Source organism: Bactrocera latifrons, unplaced genomic scaffold, assembly GCF_001853355.1.
Source record: "Bactrocera latifrons isolate USDA-ARS-PBARC rearing strain unplaced genomic scaffold, ASM185335v1 scaffold_12, whole genome shotgun sequence".
NCBI classification, from domain to species: Eukaryota; Metazoa; Arthropoda; class Insecta; order Diptera; family Tephritidae; genus Bactrocera; species Bactrocera latifrons.
Window position 1 is genome coordinate 2,331,709 of NW_017534630.1, and position 21,383 is coordinate 2,353,091.

Below are 21,383 nucleotides of genomic sequence, written 5' to 3' on the forward strand. Positions count from 1 at the left end.
ATTTTTATCTTATTTAAGTTGTTTGCATATTCTATAATCTTTGCGATTGCGTCACTCTTCTCTGTTATATTCGGATCGCACATCAGAGGCGATGTATAAAAAAAAAAAAAAAAAAAAAAAAAAAAAAAAAAAAAAAAAAAAAAAAAAAAAAAAAAAAAAAAAGTGGTTTTGTACAAAGGTGAAAGCTCGACATGTATACTTAACTCGGAAGAACACTTGTAGTTTTTTCTTGAAAAATTACCTTAAAAAGCACCTGCCATTCGGAACTGACTTAAGCTCTAAAATATTCTCTGTTTGCTGAACCAGTAAAGGAAATAGTTACGAGAGGCTCTTTTAAAGACAGCAAAACAAAAAGTGGAGAAAAGAAGACGCTTTAAACATTTCTCTCCAAAGTTGTAAGAAAAGTCGACCAGCGATATCATAAAAACTTATCTGGTAAGATGTCTTCTGCAATGTAGATGTTAAAGGAGAACTATCTTTTATAGTAAGTCTTCTAGTTAGTGATTTATATATATATAGCCTAATTTCTCTCCGTGACAGATGAAGAGTCTCACTGAGATTTTCTGTAATCCTGGCACAAAGATACACTACAACTAGGACAGCGCTAGTTCATTGCGTTCTCTCTTTTCGTTGCACAATGCTCAACTAGCGTTTTACTGAATTTTTTTTGTTCTTGACAAGAAGAAATGCAAAATATTCTAAATAATGAAATGTTTGCGAATTTTGGTGTTATTATTTGATACTTGATACTGAAAAGGATGTCAAACTCTCTGTCGACGGCGCATTAAAAGCTTTAAAATAATGCTTCAAGGTTAGTTGTGTCAATGAGTAATATTGTGTTGCAGAAAAATGCCAAGTACATAACCCGCCTTAAATGTGGTTCATTTTCTAATATCGATAGATATTTTATTTTTTTTACTACAAGGGATTTTTGTGCGTAGGGTTTCCAAGTTTTCATAGATTGGGCCGAGAGTTAGCGAAATTAATTTTCTTGCTGTGTGATGTTGCTCTCTATTAAATAGTAGTTAATGTATTATTCAATGTAATCTTAGAACTCTGAATATGAAAACAAAACGAAAACCTATAAAGTAGAATATTCTCAAAATAATTTGTCTGATTAGTTTTAAGGCCTTGCTCGCGTTTTGAATGAGAAGAAATTCTACTTAAATATATTAGTATGTCAAAGCCACAAAGTGAAATAGCCTTGTTTTGTCCCTTAGAATTTTTTACGAATTCAAATAATTTAATAACAATTTTAATTTGCTGTAAATGTGGCCAATGAACTTGACTGAGAAAAATAATGTTATTTGCTACAAGAAACCTCAAAACCCGGCAGCCAACCTTCAGTGGCAGGCACACACAGCTAGCAATTTCACAGCGGCTGAATAGCCAACAGCTCCACGCGCTCCACCTGCACTACCGTGGAACGCATTCAGGGTCTAAGCCGCAGCTACTTACATAAATTAATCCAACTGTATGCGGTGCCACTGGGGCCGATCAGATAGAAGTCTGCACTGGAGGCGGTCAATGGCCAATGGCCAATGTGTTGCGGTTCGTCTGCAAATGAAGCTACTAAACTCTTCAGTGGCCAAACACACACGCGCAGATTATTATGAAATGGAAAAAACAAATAATATCAAAAAAGCTCAAATAACTCAGCAAAGAGTAACTAAGTTTCAAGCGCAGCAAGCCAGAAAAGTAGTTGGGAAAAAAAACTGAACTAAACTCCCGGAAAAAGCTGCATATCTGGTCACAGGCAGACAGACCACTGTTTACTAGCCTCACGTGGTAGCCGACCCCCACTCGAAAAGGGCAATTCTCTGCGGTCAAGAAAAGCGTGCAACAACTCATGCAACAACTCGCTTGCTCACTTTTCGCTTTGCTGTTTGTTTAGACCAAATCGGTAGACCGTTGCGGCATTGGCCTGGCTTTTGACCGCCGAACTCATGTGAACATAACGCGCAGCTGAGCGGCGCTCCATCTCGTACCGCTCAATTTTCGACTTTTGTCTGCTTGGCAATGTTGTATTTGCATAGTTATTATTTTGTAATCATGCCACAAGGCACACATGTGGAAAAGTAGTGGAAGAGTACGGGCATGCGTGTCTTTAGTTGAATGTGTACCTTTGTATGTGTGTTCGCATAATTTCGGCTGCATTATAGCCGCATGTATGTGTCCATGTGTGGGAAACGAGATAAGATATAGACGTACATCTCGCAACATAGTGGCAAACGCTGGAAAATTGTTCTGTAAAATTATAAAAAATATGAATTTTTATAATAGTTTATCTCAAATAATTTACTCTTTTGAATATTTCATTTTTATGCCATTTTATTCTGAATCGCGCACAATTTTCAAAAATATAAATTCACATGGGCAATGTGCTGCCGATGGCTACCTGCATGTCACATGTATTCGCTACGGGCGCCACTGATAACTTTGCGAGCTCATAACTCACACACACTCACATAATATTTTATTCATTTACATGCGAAAATGCAACAAAGTCAATGGCTACCACTTGCAGCCACTCACACCGCCCACAGCTCAGTTGCGACGGAAGCGAGTTAGTTTCCGCTTTGCCATGTTAATCAGCTATTCACTGTGCATGCTTTACATTTGTGGTTAGCGAATAGTTGGTGGCAAAACAAAAATAAAAATAAAAAAAAACATGTAAGAACGGGCTAAGTTCGGGTATAACCGAACATTTTATACTGTTGCAACTTACAAAGATCAAAAAATGGGAAATTTCTTCCGATCTGGCAAAACTTTACATTAAATTCCATGGATTTCATAAATAAACTTGCATAGAATCGCTAACTATATGGAGTAAATTCAGCCAGATGTTCGAGAACCCTGATATTTTTTGTATATGCATGGGTCAAGTTTGCTCCCATTTTATTTATTTTAGGCACAAAAATACACTGTCATAAGTAAAACTTGCTCTCTTATTTTCATTGAGATAACTCAGATGTTGGCCCATATATGCCTTACAAAGCCACGCCGAAGTTTGAAAATCTTTATATTAATGGGGGTTTAGGGAATTATTGCCTTTGTTAAACCTATTTTGAGTACGCAGGGTTACCATTGAGATAAAAGGATTCTCTGAACTTCAGTGGTATAGCACATGTAATGACCGATATTTTTTTTAGAAAAATCAGCTATAGATACTAGGGTCCACATGTTTGTTACCAATTAGCTTGAACAGTTCCAAGCCTGCATGGACACACAGAAAGTCACCCGAATTTCAACTCGTCTCGTCATACTGATCATTTATATATCTTCTTCTTCTCACTTCTGCAATTATATATATATAGATATGTTATATATAACCTAATATATATATATATATCTAATTCGATTAGTTTTAGGTGCGACATACAAAACTATTATACTCCATAGCAACATGTTGCAAGGGTATCAAAATAACTGACAAACTGTTGTAAACCTTTCAACCGATGTGCTGCTCTGCGCATTGGGTAGATCTTGCAACCTTTCGAGGAAGCGTATATTATGAATGATGTACCTTAAAGAGATGGGTTAATAAGGATGTCATGCGGGAGCGGATTTGAAACAGTTGGAGTAGATAACAAATATGGAATTTTTTAAAAATAAGAAAAAATACATGTATTATATATATAAAATTATTTCCCAAGTGATACGAACAAAAAAAGTTTGCAATTGCAATAGCATGATTGTTTCTAAGGTGTTTGGTACGTTAGAAATATTTGTAAATCGCTTGATTATGACTTAGGCTTGGTATATATGCTTTAATAAGACTCGAACTGGCCCATATTAACTACAAGCTGAATTGATAGATTATTTTTTCATACATTGGTAAGACTATTTTTATGTTCGTGCGAGTTTGATCTCCATAGCTCAATTAGTGTGCTAATAGCTACCAAGTTGATTTAAGACGCGAAAGGCTTGTCAGACAATTTTTACCATGAATCAAATTGAATAATAAAGTGATTCGAAATTTTGTGATATTAATAAAATTATGGCAAAGACCGTTCAAAATATTACAGAAAAGTTTCAGGGAGTCTGCTTTATCAAGTTTTTGAGCGGCTCCAAGCATTTGCTGAAAGGCTTGAAGTCAGTGAAAACTTGTCCAATGCGAGTTGTTCATTCATCTCTGTTATTGACGACACCATCGAAAAAGTTAAAGGAACTGTGGTTAAAATTATCATTTTGCATGAGAGACATAAATCCGGAACCGAAACAACAAAGTTCGCTGAAGGCACTCGTGGGCACCGTTTGTCAGTCAGTGTTCTACTAACATGTAAGTGCTTTATGTCATTGCTGTCACGACGCAATTCTGATGTGGAAGTCATTTTTCCAACCTTATATTTTATCTAATGAACGCAGAAACTTTTATTAACACCCTGCTTCTTTAACCATAATTTTTAACAGTTTATTAACATTAAATAAGAGCCTTAATACGCAAACATCAGTGACTGGGACGGCTTTTCATTTTTGTATACCACACCAGTTACATTTGCTAGCTGTCACATTAATGATGTACCCAAAAAGAGTTGTCCTTCTGCCAATTTGCGTTGATGCCGCACTTTTTCAATTACCCACACCCACATGGCTGCCACAAGCAGTATGACCCTTTCTCTGGTGCTTTATGAATATAAAAATTTCAAAAATATGCGGCGATGTGGATGGCCACACCATGAATGCGTTCGATTCAATCAGAAACGTTAAATGCATACGTAATGCGCGGCAGTCTTCGGCCTAGGTTCCCACTGATACGGTGCACCATTATGTTCGCTTTGTGCTTGCTAGCATATCCTTCGGTGCGCTGCGTGGCATAAAAGGTGTACCGTTCACACGCAACAACACTATAAAGGGACATTATTGTAATTTCAATTGCGTTCGCAGCACCAAAAGTAGTTGTGTTTGCGATTTTCGATTTTTGCTGCCACAGCACATTTTCGGTTTCTCTATGTTTTTGCTTTTGTTGTCGCTTTCGACTACGCCTGCTATTAAAAATACAAAAGTTGATTGAAATAAATAAAGATTGCCTGCGCGTTGCACGTTGTACGTGTGGGTCATGTGGCACACGCGTCGCGCAAAGCACACACACACACTTGATGAATAAGTGTTTGTGTCTATGTGTGCGTAGTTTTGGCTCTTCAGTTTATGTATCTTAGCGCAGCAAAGTTTCTGTCGCTCAAAGTGAATTGACTTCTTCTAATAAAAATGGAAATTAAAATTCTTCGAATAGCTCGGACACAGAAAATTCGAGAGATCACTATTTCCTGTCTACAAGCACGCAAGACGACGGCGCAGGCGAGCAGTGACCAGTAGAGGCGCATACACAGTCATGCAATGCTCCGCTGCCATCTGCTTTTTATACCGTTATTTATGTTGTTGCCATGTAATTACGCTTTTATTGCCCGTTACGTTTGGAAAATGCAAATTTGCCTTTAGCGCCGCACCCACACAGGCTCCACTTGGCAACGCAGTGAACGCTTTTTGCTGGCTGGGTCCACTCCACTGGCGCAGCAGAGTCTATCAATTTCTTACTTCCATTTTACTTTTGACTTTTTCTTTTTGAATTCTTTCTCTTTTTGGACTGTCTGTCTGGCCAAACTTTGCATAATCTGCCAATTTAACGTCATATTTGCTTTTTGGAAAATTTCGCAAAATCACATACCAACTTTGTACATTCGAATGAAGTCGAAAAGGCAACAACAACAACTAAAACTACTTCATGAAGCAGCCACAATTCTCCAGGAAGAGAAAGTCAACGCGAGTTGTTGTTATTTAGTTGTTATTGTATTTCAAGCGCACCATTGCTTGGTGGTTGGGCAAAACGTCGGTAGCCCGAGGCTTATTTAGTTGTTGCTATATTTATATATGTATGTATAAATTATGCAGTTTTATATAACTGTCGTTGTTGTAGTTGCCAGAACATAAATTTATGAAAGACCAATTTAAACTACTAGCAGTTATTGTTGTTGTTTTCTTTAGCTTCCAGCGTAGAAAACAAAAAAAAAAACGATTTGAGCAAAGCTTTAAGTACTGTTTTAAGCTATTAGTCAGAGTGCGTGAAGTCTTCTTGGTATTGCAGATAAGCCAAATGAAGTGTCGGAGCTAAGAACGTGTTAAAATGCAAATAAAAACTTTGGAAAGCACCTGACAGATTAGATTAAAATCATGAAGGATTTTTTCAGAAAGTTTTACACTGTTGGCTTTGTCAAATAAGCGCCAGGAGGGTGGTGCGTAAAGTGCATGCAACCCTGAGTGGATTGTAGGTTCGAAAACAGAGCGGGTAATAATTTTGGAATTAAGGAGATATCATGAGAAGTTTACTATTTGAACGTGTTGTACATTATACATTAAATTTGGCCTGATACCGCAAACTGTCTTCATGAGTGTTACGCGGGTTCTAGGCAAGATGAAACGAAAAAAATCTTAACCTCAGTTGCATCCTTCACCAATACAATCATTGCAAGACCTGTTGTTGCGTCAAGCGACAATATACTTATATATTTAACCTAAAGCTACAATTAATAAAAATGAATGAAATAAAGACGGAATGGTAATTAGACCGCCAAAGAATTCGCATGCGTTTCTATTTTCTCACCGTCGCAATTTTTAGAACACATAAATATTCGTAGGTACAGGCAATTGGTTTATTTCTATGAAGTGAAATATTTAAAATAATTATACAAATACGCATCCCAAAATTTTTTATATTCTCAAAAACGCGTGAGAAATTTCACGGCACGTGAGCAGGGACAAATGCGTGATTTAAAAAATTTTAGTATTTAACTTACAAAAGTGTACATACCAAAAAGCGTATGAACAAGTGCAAAAATTCCTGTCGCAACCAAATGCCAAAGTTATTGTTTTCGGTTTTCGGATTTCAGTTTGCACGGTTAAGTGAAAGTGCTCCGAAACAAAAAACTAGTTAAGAAAACTATGTTAAAAAAAAGGGATTAAAAATCCAAATATATATATGCATATATGTGAAGTGCGTGAAAACCTCTGAAACAAACATATATAGCTACATGCACAGTGCGTGCAGTGAAATCTGTAAAAAAAAAAACAAGTAGGAAGGGCTAAGTTCGGGTGTCACCGAACATTTTATACTCTCGCATGATAAAGTGATAATCGAGATTTCAGGCGTGGTTGTGAACCGATTTCACCCATATTTGGTACATGTCATCAGGGTGTTAAGAAAATATCATATACCGAATTTCATTGAAATCGGTCGAGTACTTCCTGAGATATGGTTTTTGGTCCATAAGTGGGCGACGCCACGCCCATTTTATATTAAAAAAAAAAAAAATGGATGCAGCTTCCTCCTGACATTTCTTCTGTAAAATTTTGTGTTTTTGACGTTTTTTGTTAGTGATTTTCAACATAACCTTTGTATGGGAGGTGGGCGTGGTTATTATCCGATTTCTTCCATTTTTGAACTGTATATGAAAATGAATGAAGGAAACGACTCGGGCGTGGCAATGGTCCGATTTTGCCCATCTTCGAACTTAACCTTCTCATGGGGCCGAGAAATACGTGTACCAAGTTTCATTATGATATCTCAACTTTTACTCAAGTTACAGCTTGCGCGGACAGACGGACGGACGGACAGATAGACATCCGGATTTCAACTCTCCTCGTCACCCTGATCACTTTGGTGTATATAATCGTATATCTGACACTTTTAGTTTTAAGACTTACAAACAACCGTTTTGTGAACAAAACTATAAACTCTTTTTTGCAACTTTGTTGCGAGAGTATAAAAACCAAAGAGGTCGAGTACAAGAAATATAATATATGGATTCAAATTAATTCAGATTAAAATTAAAGCGGATAAAACTTGAGAACTTGCTGTGGAGTGGAGAAGAAAGTTTAAGCAAGATTGAAGTTCACCGAGCAAGATTCTGGGAAATTTTAGGTGTTTTAAAAATGAACGTATATTTAAACCTTTCAATATTTTGATACGAAAATATAGAAATTAGTTCATACTCTTCGATTATTTTGGTAAAGTGCCTGATATTTTCAATAAAAAACGGTACAAGTCGTTTGGTCGGGTGAAGAGTTCAAAATATACGACAGCTGTGAATTACTGAGTGATGATGAATCGTGGATTTATGCGTAAGCGCTTGAAAGGAAAGATCAGTCGACAGTTTGGTTGGTTCAAGATGGGCCGAATCAAATAAAACTTGGTCGCGCATTAATCACTTCCAAGGTTGCCTGTTTTTAAGGAACAATTCGCAAACAGACCACTAGAACAAGACCTTGTTGCACTCTGTAAAATTATTTGAAATTATAACACTTACATGATGAGAGTAATGCCTCATTTCCAAAAAGTACAATTTCAAATCCATAGTACTTCAGCTTTTATGCATATTTGATCTCTACGTGTGGTATCATCCGTGGCTAATGCGCAATTACTTGATTAGGAGCAATGCTTACCGAACAAAGAAAAGAAACAGTGATTACTTTTTCGAGCAATATTTTCACTATTGAAGTATTTGATTCCATAACGGATACGGATATGTGCTCATCCATATCCTTTTTGTTACAGATACATACATATCTGCGCCACTACAAACTATAATCCCGATGCCAATAAGCAACATACTTCATATATGCACCTATACCCACATATATTCCCTCTCATTCAACACGGAAATCATCATTTGTATTGGTTATCCCATTTCGCCTGCTGCCCTTGCGCTTTGTCTTCTATTTAGTATGAGGTTGTGATTAATTAACCACACAATAACAAACAGCATGATAACCATTCAGTGGCGGTGATTAAGTCATGAAGCATAAAGCACACGCAAGCAGATCAGCATACAAATATATAGAGACGATTTCTTATTATAACGGCTCGTATGCGATTTTTAGCCCCTTCCCCAACACTTAGCGCTTACCACACGCTGCCACGAGAGTTACTCACTGTCAAGTTGATTATCCTCTTGCGGACAGTAGCCGCTGCTCCTCGCCGTCCTGCTGCTCCACATACTTCTCCGACTGGACATGCTGTGGAAATGTGGAAAAAATGTTATATATATTTGTGATAACAACAACAACAACAACGAACAACGCTGTGGCAGCATTTCATTCACATGCGCGCCGCATTTGCCTCGGGCAATGAAGAACTCAAACGAAGCAAGCAAGTTGAGTGAGTAAGAAGTGGCTGATGTGACTGAAGTGGCAAGATATCCATCAAAGGATAATGGAAAAAGTGATGTGAGTACACAAGTGAAAGCGATGTTTTACATGCAAGACAACATGGCATTAACTACTTATGTATTATGAATACTTATGCTGCATGTAGATGCACATATGTATGCACTGTAGTAAATAGATGGACATGCAAGAGGATATACAAGTATGCATATATATTTGTGATGGCTCGATATCGTATGGCTTGGTTTAAATTGAAAAATTGTTGATTTTCTACAAAAGTGTTATATGCATATGGAATTTGTAAATTTTTTAAAGCTTAAGTAGTTCCATATTAATTCATTCAATGCTAGTTAGTTTGCTGTATATCTTTCTCTCAACAGAACTTATTAAAGGTGAGGTTGAACAAATACGCTGATTTCTCCTGAGACCGTGAACAATCCCACTTCAAAAGCTGCAGAGTTTTTTTGTTGTGGTGCCCGGAACTCCTAGGTAGGCATCAAAAACGCCTTTGCGTATTGACTTGGCGAGTCGCCGTCAACCAGCTCAAGGCCTGTTTAGCAGCTATCAGAGACTTACTATAGTAGGGAATAAAACCTTCATGAAAGTACAGTAACTCTTAATATTCTAGGTCTGAAGAATATTTACTAATTGCGAGACGGTTAGCTTTAGCAGCAGCTATAATAAAGAGCTTAAATGTAATCCCAATATTTCAATAACGTCTCCGCTCTTAATGATGAGATCCGGTAGAAATACTTTATATAGGAAACAAGTTGCTGATAAAAAAAAAAAAAAAATCATCAGTTTCCACATATCTTCTTCAGTAGGGATTAAACAAACTCCAAAATAAATTTTCCCACAACAACTACCTCTCTATCTTAAGGTGAATTCCGATGGGATTTATGTATATACTATAGGAGATGGGAGAGTTACTTTTATGAAAATAACTGCCCAGTTTCCATACAACGTATTTAGAGGAGATTAGTGCATATATTTGGTTTATGGCCATCGGTTCAAGATAAAGCAGCAAAAACAAAAAAGTTACTAAATTTATTTTTTGGTTATAGTTTCCTTCACTTATTTGAAACCCAACAATCACAGAACATACCAAAATACAGAAAGAACTTAACTAATTTGTTCGCCATCCAATGTTTATTAAGACAGGTTGCTCCGTGAGCTCTACAGTTCCACATTTTCTAGCACATCTATTGGGATCAGTATGTAAGTTTCTCAATGTGAAATATTTCTTCGAAAAAATTAATATTACAGATCCAAACTATCCCTACCGACGCCTACTTGGGTCCCAAAATGCACAAACTGTTTTATTACAAAATCTAAGATGTCTGCTTCGAACCATTTAAGCTGTAGAAAAATTCTCTGAAGCCCATAATTTAAGTTCATTTGGTGAGTAGTCACTGAGTTACTTCTCTTGCGTAGCAGCATGATTACAAAAACCTTTAAATCTGGAAATCTTAAACAAATGTTTAATTGACACACACACATCGTCAAACAGTGCAATTTTCCGCTTTTATTTTTTATGCTCTATTTCAAGTCAAAGCAAACACAACAACAATCATGAATAACTAAATAAGTCATACAATGAAAAGTAAGCATAACCGACTAGAAGCTGTTCATGGTTTACGGCGATTGATGCCGCTGAGTGAGCTGCCATTCCAGAAAAACGAAGTTCAAAATTCGCGCGAGAAATTTTTCAGGACTGGAGAATTTTTCATAGAATTGAATATGGTTTTAAATCTTTTAAAATATAATATTTTCATTGGAAACAGTTTATCCCGATACAACTGAAATCTTGAGAGATTTGGATACCAAATTCCATCAGAGTCTTTCAAGTGTGTAGGTGGGTTCGTTCTTATCTTGAAAACACTGTAATCATATTAAAAGAAAATTATCCAAAATTCTTTCATTAAAAAATGCGATGTTTTTGTCTAGTTTGGTCATTTCGATTAATTCCTTTGATTTCTGAATTCTTTTCACGAAAAATATTCTTTTTAAGATTATCCAAATGTTAATGAATTTTCTCAAATTTTCCTTGAATGCCATCACTGCAGGCATCTTGGCAATTGACTTCAGTGTTGGAAGTAATAAACCAGATAATGAAAATTTACTTATTCGAGTTTTCATAGCCAGACATAATATTTGAAAATTTTAAAAATGGCAGAGGTTTAAAAAAAGTGCATTTTTGACTCCAAAAAATAGGAAAATGTTCAATTAAATTTATGTCAGCAAAGCGAGATAGATTGCTTTGTCTGAATCGTACAACCCTCAAAATAATAGTACCTTCTTTGAAGCAAATGTATCTAAAGCTGACTGAGCGACGTGAATAGTCGGCGTGCAGGCGGTCTTGGACCTCGATACTTCGACTGTATATCCTTCCTCTATTATAGAGTTGCCACAAATAAGACAAATTAGTATCTGGTCATTTTCGAAACTGCAATCATTCGTATTCCCTTTTAACCGTCATTAAAAACTCTAGTCCTCGTTCAACTAATGTCTGCAAGAACAGTTGAAATCGAAAAATAACAACTCCTACAACTAGAAGATATTTCTATATGTGAATATATATTTTTACTGTATTCTATACAAATATGTATCGCCCGGCATTTGGAAAAACACCTCAGCTTAAGCAGATGATCACCCCTTTGGTAGAATTCACTTGCCCACTTGTCAACGTGACGGTCATTGCTGACGCTTTGCTGAATGAAATTCGCATCTCAACACAATCCACTGCTGCCATGCGTGCATACTTGAACACGTGTGTGCTTATGCATGTGTATGTATGTGCTACAAGCCGGGCTCGAGTGTCGAGTTGGCAATTAAATATTCCAGGCATATGCAAAAATACTTAGCATGCAATTAGGGGCGGTCAAGTAAACATTAGCAAATTATATGCTAACATGACGTTTGTTGTCTTCAATCTCATACACCAACTACTAATACATATGCAGCATGTATGTGCGTGTTAACAACGCTACCTTATGTCACATACATATGCCCGCAAATATGCTTGGTTATGCATGTATGTGTGGCTTATGGCAGTTGGTTTGCTTTGGTTGGTGGGTAGCTTGACAGCTGAAAGCCAAAATACTGGTTTGGTGGCATGGCATTATGTGTGCATGTATGTATGTATGTGTACTGTTTCTAAGTAGCAACCGGCAGTTGGCAACATAAATATACAATTATGTGTGTGCATGTGTATGTGTGAGCGTGGATTTGCTAATGGTCGTGCCGACTGTTACCTGCCTTCTTGTTTTCCGCACTTAACAAGTTCAACAGTTGGAACAACAATTGCAATAACAACAACAAAGGCAACTGTAATAGCAATGACAACAATAACAACAACTATTTCAACAACAACAGCGAACATACATGAAATATGTACACCACAAAATCCTTTCATGTTATTCCTTTTATCTCTTTTGAATTCGCTATATTTATTTCTTTATGCCGTTTTGCCTCAGCGCCCTTAGAAGCCACCACTCGTACCCATTATGGACTCAACTAACTGTGTTGTTCAGTTGCATATTGCATATTTTGAGACAAGAGCGGCAGTGGCAGTAATGAAAAAATGAAATTTTTCATAGCATACCGTCGGGCGCATGGTCGTTTCTCTTCGTCGCGCGCTACTACTAGCTTCCAGTAGTTGTGGCCATGTTCCTACTTTGACTTAACATTATTAGTGCATTTACTGTTTTGACTTTGAACGTGGCAAGGGCGCAGTACACGGCGGCTGTGTGTGTCGACCGGTCCACTCATGTAGTAGTCATTAAGCATGAGCATAGCGTGCAACAACAACAACAATCACATTATTAACAACACGAAATTGAATACGTTGCCGGCGGGATCATGCACCAAAAGCACCAATAACAAAAGCAACAGCGAATTGTTCAAAAAGTGCATTTATTCCTCGTTGGCATTCACAAGCTCTCTGCATGAAAATCTGTGGTTTGAGCTCTACAATGCGAGATTAAATTTTAAAGCACACTTTTGGGATTGTTGCATACTTTTGGGCAGCATTTCGTGTACATTTCTTTTTTTGTATTTAATTAAGATGGACATGAATGGCGGTTGAGCTGGCATTTTGTGCCGCTACGCTTCACTTGAAGTCAGTGCACGTTGCCGCAACTTCAGTAAACGCCCAGCAGGCAGCGCTGTTGCTTGTTGCGTTATACACTTGAGTGGCGTTGCAAATTGAATTCATTCTTGGTATATTTCACTTCAATTATATTTTATTTTAAAATTTTTTTTATCATTCACTTAGATCTTTTTGTTGCTTTGCTGACTGCGTTTTACTTCCTGCCGCGCGTCGCTGGCGTTGGTCGGAAGGGTTTGCGTCTCGACTTGGTATCCACAAGCAGCACTGACTGGCGTTTCAGGTATTGACGTGTCGGCACCTCACTCTCCTCGTCGGGCGCAGCAGCTGTGTGTCGGTTGGAGAGAAAAAGTTCGTAATGCATAGCAAGTTAATTGGTAATTTTGACTTATAAAAATTGGTGCATGAAAATTGGGATTTTATGTGTGGCACACATGGCATACCTGCGGCCGGTGCTTGTTCGGGCGAAGAAGAGGATGTGCCAGTTGTGCGTTGAGCGCGTCCGGCGAGCAGATTGTAATAGCAAAGTGGCATTGGTTGTGGCTTCTCACCCTCGGCGACGGTGGGTGACTTAGGCGCCTCAGACGGTGGGTAAACTTCATCGCTCTACGTTTTTGATAAGTAAAAATAAAGGTTGGAGAGTAAATTTCAGTTAAAAAGAGTTAAATATATTGTCATCAGCTTCACCTCAAGCTCCAATCTCGGCACTTCTGGTGGGCCAATGTCCGATGGTTTACTTATCTCTTGGCAACGTTGTAGTTTGAATTTCAAAATCTGCAGAAATTAGTGAAAGATAAATCGTGTTAAAAATTAAGGTCTCCGGTTTGAATCTGTGCTAAGGACAACACACAACCCTAAAAGAAGGCTACATTTTATGATATTTAATGTGATAAAAGCAAAATATTCGCCAGATTTATGTCGAAGAAAGTCAATACAGTTGTAAGTGCTGCAGTTTCTTTAAAAGCCCTTTTTATAATTTTCAATCTTTACGAACCTCTATGAAGTCATCATCTGCTGCTTCGTTCGCCAAGAAGTTCGGTAAAGTTTCTACATGTATATAAAGGCCCTTCGGTTTCAAATTAATATGACTCTCATCGACTTCTTGCAACTTGAATATCATTTCGCTTAAATGCTCTTTGATAAACTGCAAAACCGTGAGCGTATGCTCAGAGGCTTCCGAGTTCTTCTGACGTTCAGCGTCTAATTCGGAAATTTTTAATTTGATTTGCTCGATGACTTCTTGGTTGCTACAAGAAAAATAATAATAAGTTTTTTAGCAAAACGCCAACACTGGCAATTTCCCCTCAATACTTACACTTCACTCTCTTTGCCATCGGAGAACTTCATTGCCTCCAGTGAGAGTGTTAATTGCTCTCTCTGCGCTTCCAGTTGAGCTTTCTCTTTCTCTGCCGCATTACGCAAGTAAGACAAGCGGGAAGCGGATTCTTTTTGCGAGCAAAAGCGATCATAGACTTCAGCAGGGGTCGTGGCACCACTTACTTCCATTAGTTGTTTGAAGAGATTCTCCATTTCGCCAGTCAAGTTTTGTAACTGCGTATTCTCATCTATCTCGGTCTCAGTTTTTGCAGTAAGCTGATCACCGGAGTTCGAACCGAGACTGTCTTGATGTACCAGCGTTTTGTTCTCAACGAAGAGTTTACGTCCGATGCGCTCCAACTCCATCTTGCGTGCTTCAACCTGCTTACGGAAGTCGAGCGCTTGCCGCTCACGCGTCTTTTGTGACAGATGCGCTTGCTGCTCCTGGCGTTGTAGTATAGCTTTGGCAGCGTCGCGCATTGTAATGGCCTCGTTGTGCACTTGCTGGTGTAGATAAGAGAGCATTACGATATAATACTGTATCCATCTCGGAAGTTCTACATGATAGCTACTAATTTACCTGCAACCTGTCAATCTCTGCCTGCTGCTCCTTCAGCGCTGCCTCCAACTCACGTAAGCTACGTTCAAAGCGCTCAGCATCGTTCATCAGCGAAGCCTCAATGGAGCGATATTTCTTGCGTATGTGCTCGGCTTCCATCCACTGAACATTGGTGCGATGTATCTCGTTCTCCAGCTGACAAACCAACTGTTTGGCAGAAAATACTCTGAGAGCAGCTCTTGGTATCATACATGTACACAAACCTTTCTATTGGCGTCCTCCTCCAACGTTTCTGGCGGCTTCTCGCCCAAATTCTGTGCCTGCGCTGTTTTTGCCGCATTCAGCCCGCGATATTGTTGCACGAGCTTTGCCAAGCGTTCCTTGCGACATCTGAAGCGATGTCGCAGCAGATCCAGTTGCTTGCGTTGTTCGGTGAGTTTCAAGTCGGTCAGAAAGATGGCATCGTCGATGCTTCGTGCACCAATCGGGTAACTCATTTTGCCCACCGCAATCGCAGTTGTCGTGGCGCTACTCGCCTTCTTTCGCACCTCCTGCGTTGTGGCCGGCTCCTCTTTGATGACCACGGCGCGCTGCAGTGGATTGCGCAGTTGGCCGCATTTGTGTGTCAGCTCTTTGATTTCCTTCTTCAGCGTTGTGATAGTTTCACGGTTTATGCGATTTTGCTTCTGCCATTCGGCGGCATTGGCTGTCTTTTGACCCTCTAGAAGTGCGGCGTATGCGGATGATATGTACTTGTATGCATGGAGAAACCCTGTCTTTTTTTTATTTAACTACTAACCTGCTAGCAGTATGCGCTTCTTTAATTCGGCGATTTTGTCATTTATTTCACCAATTTTATCTACTTCCGCTGCTGTGCGTAGCGGCATTTTTTCATTTTCCCACTTTCATGCAACACAGTGCGAATTCGGGAAATCAATGATGTAGTTTGTTGATTTGCTTTGTCTTGGCAACGTGAAAATTTGTTGTAGCAACAGTGGAAATGGAAACAGTGTTACAGCATATCCAGTGCATTGGCAATTCTGTTAGATTTACCAAATCGCTAATAAATAACTGGGTTTTCAAATGTTCATATGTGAAGACTTTGAATTCTTCTGGAAGAAAATGCTAATAGACTCGATACATAAAAATGAAGTTTTCTCTAATTTCACTGTTAATTGGGATTATGAATTTGAGATTCATTTTCTGATGGGGTACAAGTAATCAATATGCTCCTTTACGGCGGTAAACAGATTAAGCAACCGGCACAAGGTACTGTAACCCGCAGTTCGCCGGACTTGCTGACAATATGTATATTTTTACAGTCATTATCCAAAGGATCTTGGGTTCAAAATTAGCGTTGTCTTGCCAGACGCATCTAATATTCTGCAAATAATCACTCTTAAAACAAAATCCATTACAGATAGCGGACTTAAGTGTTTGTAATAATATGCAGCTAAAACAGGATATTCAGTGAAAATGTAGTATAAAGTGGTCATCTATAAGGATTTTGCTTCACGTGAAACCACAATCAATACTTCAAAGATCTTGCCAACTAGCTAGCTGACCGAAGTTATAAGAATTAGATTTAATGCAAATTTTCAAATCAATCGTAAGAGATGTTAATAGTCTGACCGCTTGAAATAGTAGTATACTGTAAATGGTGGTACCAAAAAATATTTGATTTTGCAAAAAACTTTAAATTGTGGCATATGTGACCCCGGACACAGAAACACGACAAGTGTGTCAAAACAGGATTTTTCACAAGAGGCGTTGAAAGATATGAACGTGTTCTCTCTCCCTCTTTCTCCTTGCTCGTTACTATGTTAGCAGTTTAGCACAATGAAGCCGTCTGAGTGTTGTTATGGTAAGGGCATTCCACAAAGAAACAATAAATATTTCGCTTTTCTTTCTCTCCTTTGAAAATTGAAATGTCGAACATGAATGACCTTCAAATAAAATACAATGCCAATAAAAAATCCATACTCCTTATTTTACAATACATTAGCGTTATCGTTGGCTAATCGATGAGCGGCATTTTCTTCTGTCAAAATATTTCCATGTGTGGCGCAATGGCTCATTGCACAGGTATTACACATCTGCTTTTATATTTTTCGACAGTGTTCCTGAGGAAACTATTAGGGAAAACCAAAACTTTGGGTATTTGACACGCTAGCCGGATTTCTAAAACATTTGTTCACACTCATTTTCACTCACTCTGAAGCGTTTCCGAGAGGAACCAACAAGCTCTCGGCTTGCTCCCCGTAGTTCTACATACATTTTCGTTGAAAACCGATAATTGACATTATGACACACTAGCCGAGTTTCTATGTGCGGGGTGGAATAGATGTTTTATCAGTGCAACAACTCTATAACTTTATGACATTCCGACCAAGAGATTAGTATATCATTTGATTAAAATTGACTCGAAGTCATCAAAACTTGTCTCATGCAAAAAAGTTAAAAGAAAGTGCTTAAAAGTCATCATATAAGTACAGAATGAATTTGTTCTCATGAAAGGTTTTGGCTGTCTGTTATGATTACAGTTTTTGGACGTCGAACCTTTCTTGTGTTTGTTGACGTCCTTTTTTGCTGCACAGAGGCGGGTGGCTATCTTGGTTGCAAGAAGATAGTGGTCCAAGTTGATGTTAGGACCTCGGAGAGTACGCTCATCTAAAACACTGGGACACGCCTCCATAATACGTCCGTCTATTATAGCACGATCGATTTGATTGGTGGCTTCTCAACCCGGACATAGCCAGGTAGCATGATTCATTTTTCTATGCAGGAGTCTAGTACTACAGGCAACCATATTTCGGGCCCCGGCGAAGTCGATCAGACTCAACCCATTTGGGGTTGATCGTAGAGGTTGAATTTACCAACCATTGGGCCAAATATCCTTTATTTGCCCATCCTGGCGTTACAGTCGGATTGTGGCTAGACGCTCATCAACCAGTATGTATGGCAGGAATCGGCGATGGAGTCTCTCTCCCACACCGAATTTTCGCTCCTCTATATGATCAGTGTAGTAAATACCACAAGGACCTACTTGCAGCAGTTAATCACTGATATAACTTTAAATTATCCTGATTTTTTTTTAATTTGAGCATTTATTGTAGAAAAATGTAGAATATGGGAATTCCTGACATTCGTGAATTCCAACCCAAAGGAGCTGCTCCGGTAAAAACAGGCGGGGTCTGGTCTATACGATGGTTGAGGTAAGACTTCCCAGCCGATGTTGTCAATGATTTAAGAAATGGATTTTTGCTTGTGCTTCAGATGAATGTGTCGAAAAAAACGCACAGTGACAGTAGTTACAGTAGTGATAAAAAACGCCGAAATGTCGAACTTTCCATATTTTCTAGAAATAAAATCCAATAAGAATCTGAAATTCTCAACAACTTGGACAGCCAGTAAGAGAGTATGTTTCTGTTATTTACACTTTGAAGTTGACTAAATGCTTCGAAAAAAACTTTTTTCTCCAATACTATTCCGAAAATTTTTCGTAGAATCCACTTAAATGGTTTCCTTGATAACGAATTCGACTTCGATACGAAATTAAAAGCTCGATTTAAACATATATTTTTGAAAAATTCTAAAGCGAAACATAAATTCTGACGGATTTTTGAAAATGTTGTACCTACCAAAAGTATAGAGCTCCCTTTACAGTGGTTTCTTCGCCCCCATTAAAATAAACTTGTTTCCATTTAAATCATTTAAAATAATGGCGAAGCGATACCACCAAGCGTCTCGGCGACACTTATAGAATTTTAATAACCCTTAAGTGTTAGTTTATTGCATTTAATTCTCATTCCAATATAATTACCGTAAAGTACAATTGCAAATACTTCGCTTCCGCATTCACGCCAACCCCTTAATTAGCCAGTAAGGAGAAGCAGTGTTGCCATTGCTGCTGACTCACTTCTTTGTAAGTAATCAGTAGGTAGCCACCCAAACATATAAAATACATAAATATTCTAAGTGTTGTAGAACGTGAATTTGACACGGATTTAAAATTTCGCAACACCAAAGGAGCGAAAATGGAAGGAGTTTTGTATGTAGTCGTGTGGCTTGGCTGTAGAGAGGCGCTTAACAGGTCATTAAGTTCGCTTACCGGGCATTCGCATGCAAAAAGTAGTGAAAGGGGTATAATTTCCAGTTCCAGCAGACACTACGTGATAATTATAGAGCGTGGGTCTTCCGCAAATGCACACACATACACACATAAGTATTATGGGTACTTATATAGAGGAGTCTTACTGGTGGTGACCAATGCAACTTCTTCATTGTATTGGCGAAGAAATGGCTGCAAATCGCTTAACAGTTATTTCCGCTTTTTCTCAATCTATATGCAAAGCTTTTCCACGACAGTACCGTAATTTAAAGCTGTATTTCATACACACCACACCTCCCCTCAGCGAAAAAATTTTCATTGGTCCGTTTTCATTTCATTTTCTTTCCTTTATTTATTGAGCTGCCGTGAATTTTATTTGCAATTACAAATGGCCATTAAAAGGCGCTCAATGCTCAACTCACAGTACGCTGTGTTGTTGTTGTTGTTGCGCCACTGTCAGTGCGAAACACCGTTGGCCCGCAGTTGCTCGGCTCGGTTGGAGGGGGCTCACTTATGGGCGCGCGCGGGCAAAGCGGATTGAGTGGGGTGTCGCTGAAAGTGTGGCCGTAAGCGCCAAGGTAAACACTTCAGATGGAAGTGTGCTTTAAGTGGCACATTTTAATTAAAACAGATTGACGACTTGAAACGGTCGAAGCGGTCGCCGCTGCAACAGGGCCAGTGTTGGTGGCGGCGTGAGCTTTACATAAATCATGCCCACAATGCTGCGCGGCTTTAAAACGGTATTAGCCAAATGCTGCAGCTGTGTATGTGTGTGTGTTGGCGCGGTGTTCAAATGTTGCGTTAAAGCAAAAGCGTTACGAAGAGCTTAAAGTTTTGTGCAGCTTTTTGTTAGGCGTTCGTGAAATCTCTATTGAGATAAACTTATTTTTCAGTGTTGCAGGGAGATTGTCGGCTTAGTGTACTATAAAGTGAGGTTAGTTTGCTATAAAGTGAGGATAGTTTTAGGAATTAAGGTATCAGAAAGTGGAAAATTCGCTTGTGTCTAGAAACTGTTTGGTTGAAAAGTAGAAAAACTCTACGAAGAGTACTTTAGAGGTTATGTCTGGAGCGGTTTCAAAAGCAATTTTCGTAACACTCGTAACAGAGCTGGAGCATAACTGAAATATGAGTTTTTTTATTGAGACTTTCCAACTCAATTAGCTTAAAGTTCTGCATTTTTTTATCTTTCGTTAGAGTTGGTATGAAGTGGTGCATTGGTATTGGTGTATGAGTTCATTTGAATAGTGATTGGAGACGACAATCAGTGATTAGAATATCTTATTTAGTCGACTAGTTAACTCGTAAGAGGTTTCATAGGTCTCATGTCTTCAAACAATTTTTTTATTAGTTTCTTGAATTCTGTAAAATCTCTAGTACCAAGTTGATCGGAGTAATAGTTTTCGGTATACAAATTTGTTGAAAATTTGACACTCAAAGGATTACATGCCGAGTCCCATTTGGTTGGGTCAATGCAGAACGTTCGCCCTTTAAAACAAAGCTATTAAAAAATGCCATGATTTATTCTCAGCCGGAAAGTCAGCGCTGCTATTTTACTTAAAAATATTTTCTACTATGCCGCAGTTGTTCATAAACTTACAATCTTAAAATTGAATTTATGAACAACTATCAGGTGTCCGTATTGTTGTATTTCATGTCTGATTAAAATTGCCACAGGAAGCTTAATTAAAACACAAAACGAAACCACACGAAAATTGTAAATGAAATTGAATATTTGAAGCTGTGCAAAGTATATAAAATAAGAGTGTGATCAAACGATAACGATTACTAATGAGGCTTTAAAAGGAGTACAAACTCCCGAGCCATCAAGCTCGCTCAAAAGGCCATATTTCTTTCAATGTAGAATAAATGAAACTTAGTTTTATATGCTTCATTTATCAAACCGTACAAAGATTGAGGAGTTAGAGATGAAACAAGCCCCTAAACTTAGTAGCAAATTACACTAGCCGACATTGGATTTTGCTCTGAAATAAAAATTATATATTTTGGTTCCTGTTAGTATGTATATCATTAGAAAAATAATAAAAAAAAATCCTTAGGTCCAATTACGATAATATTATTTTTTTTAAATGACTAAAAAAATACCTGTTCAACAATTTAAAAATTGTTTT

General features: G+C 38.2%; 1 protein-coding gene across 1 annotated transcript; it reads right to left on the bottom strand.

The window, feature by feature from the left end:
* Window positions 1–13,463: 13,463 nt before the first annotated feature.
* Window positions 13,464–16,030, bottom strand: LOC108978216 (myosin-9). Its single transcript, XM_018948371.1, has 8 exons — window positions 15,943–16,030; window positions 15,407–15,864; window positions 15,165–15,350; window positions 14,583–15,088; window positions 14,262–14,514; window positions 13,955–14,041; window positions 13,711–13,873; window positions 13,464–13,594 (listed from the first exon to the last, which is right to left on the bottom strand). The coding sequence occupies exons 1-8, from the start codon at window positions 16,028–16,030 to the stop codon at window positions 13,464–13,466; spliced, it is 1,872 nt and encodes a 623-aa protein (XP_018803916.1).
* Window positions 16,031–21,383: the final 5,353 nt, after the last annotated feature.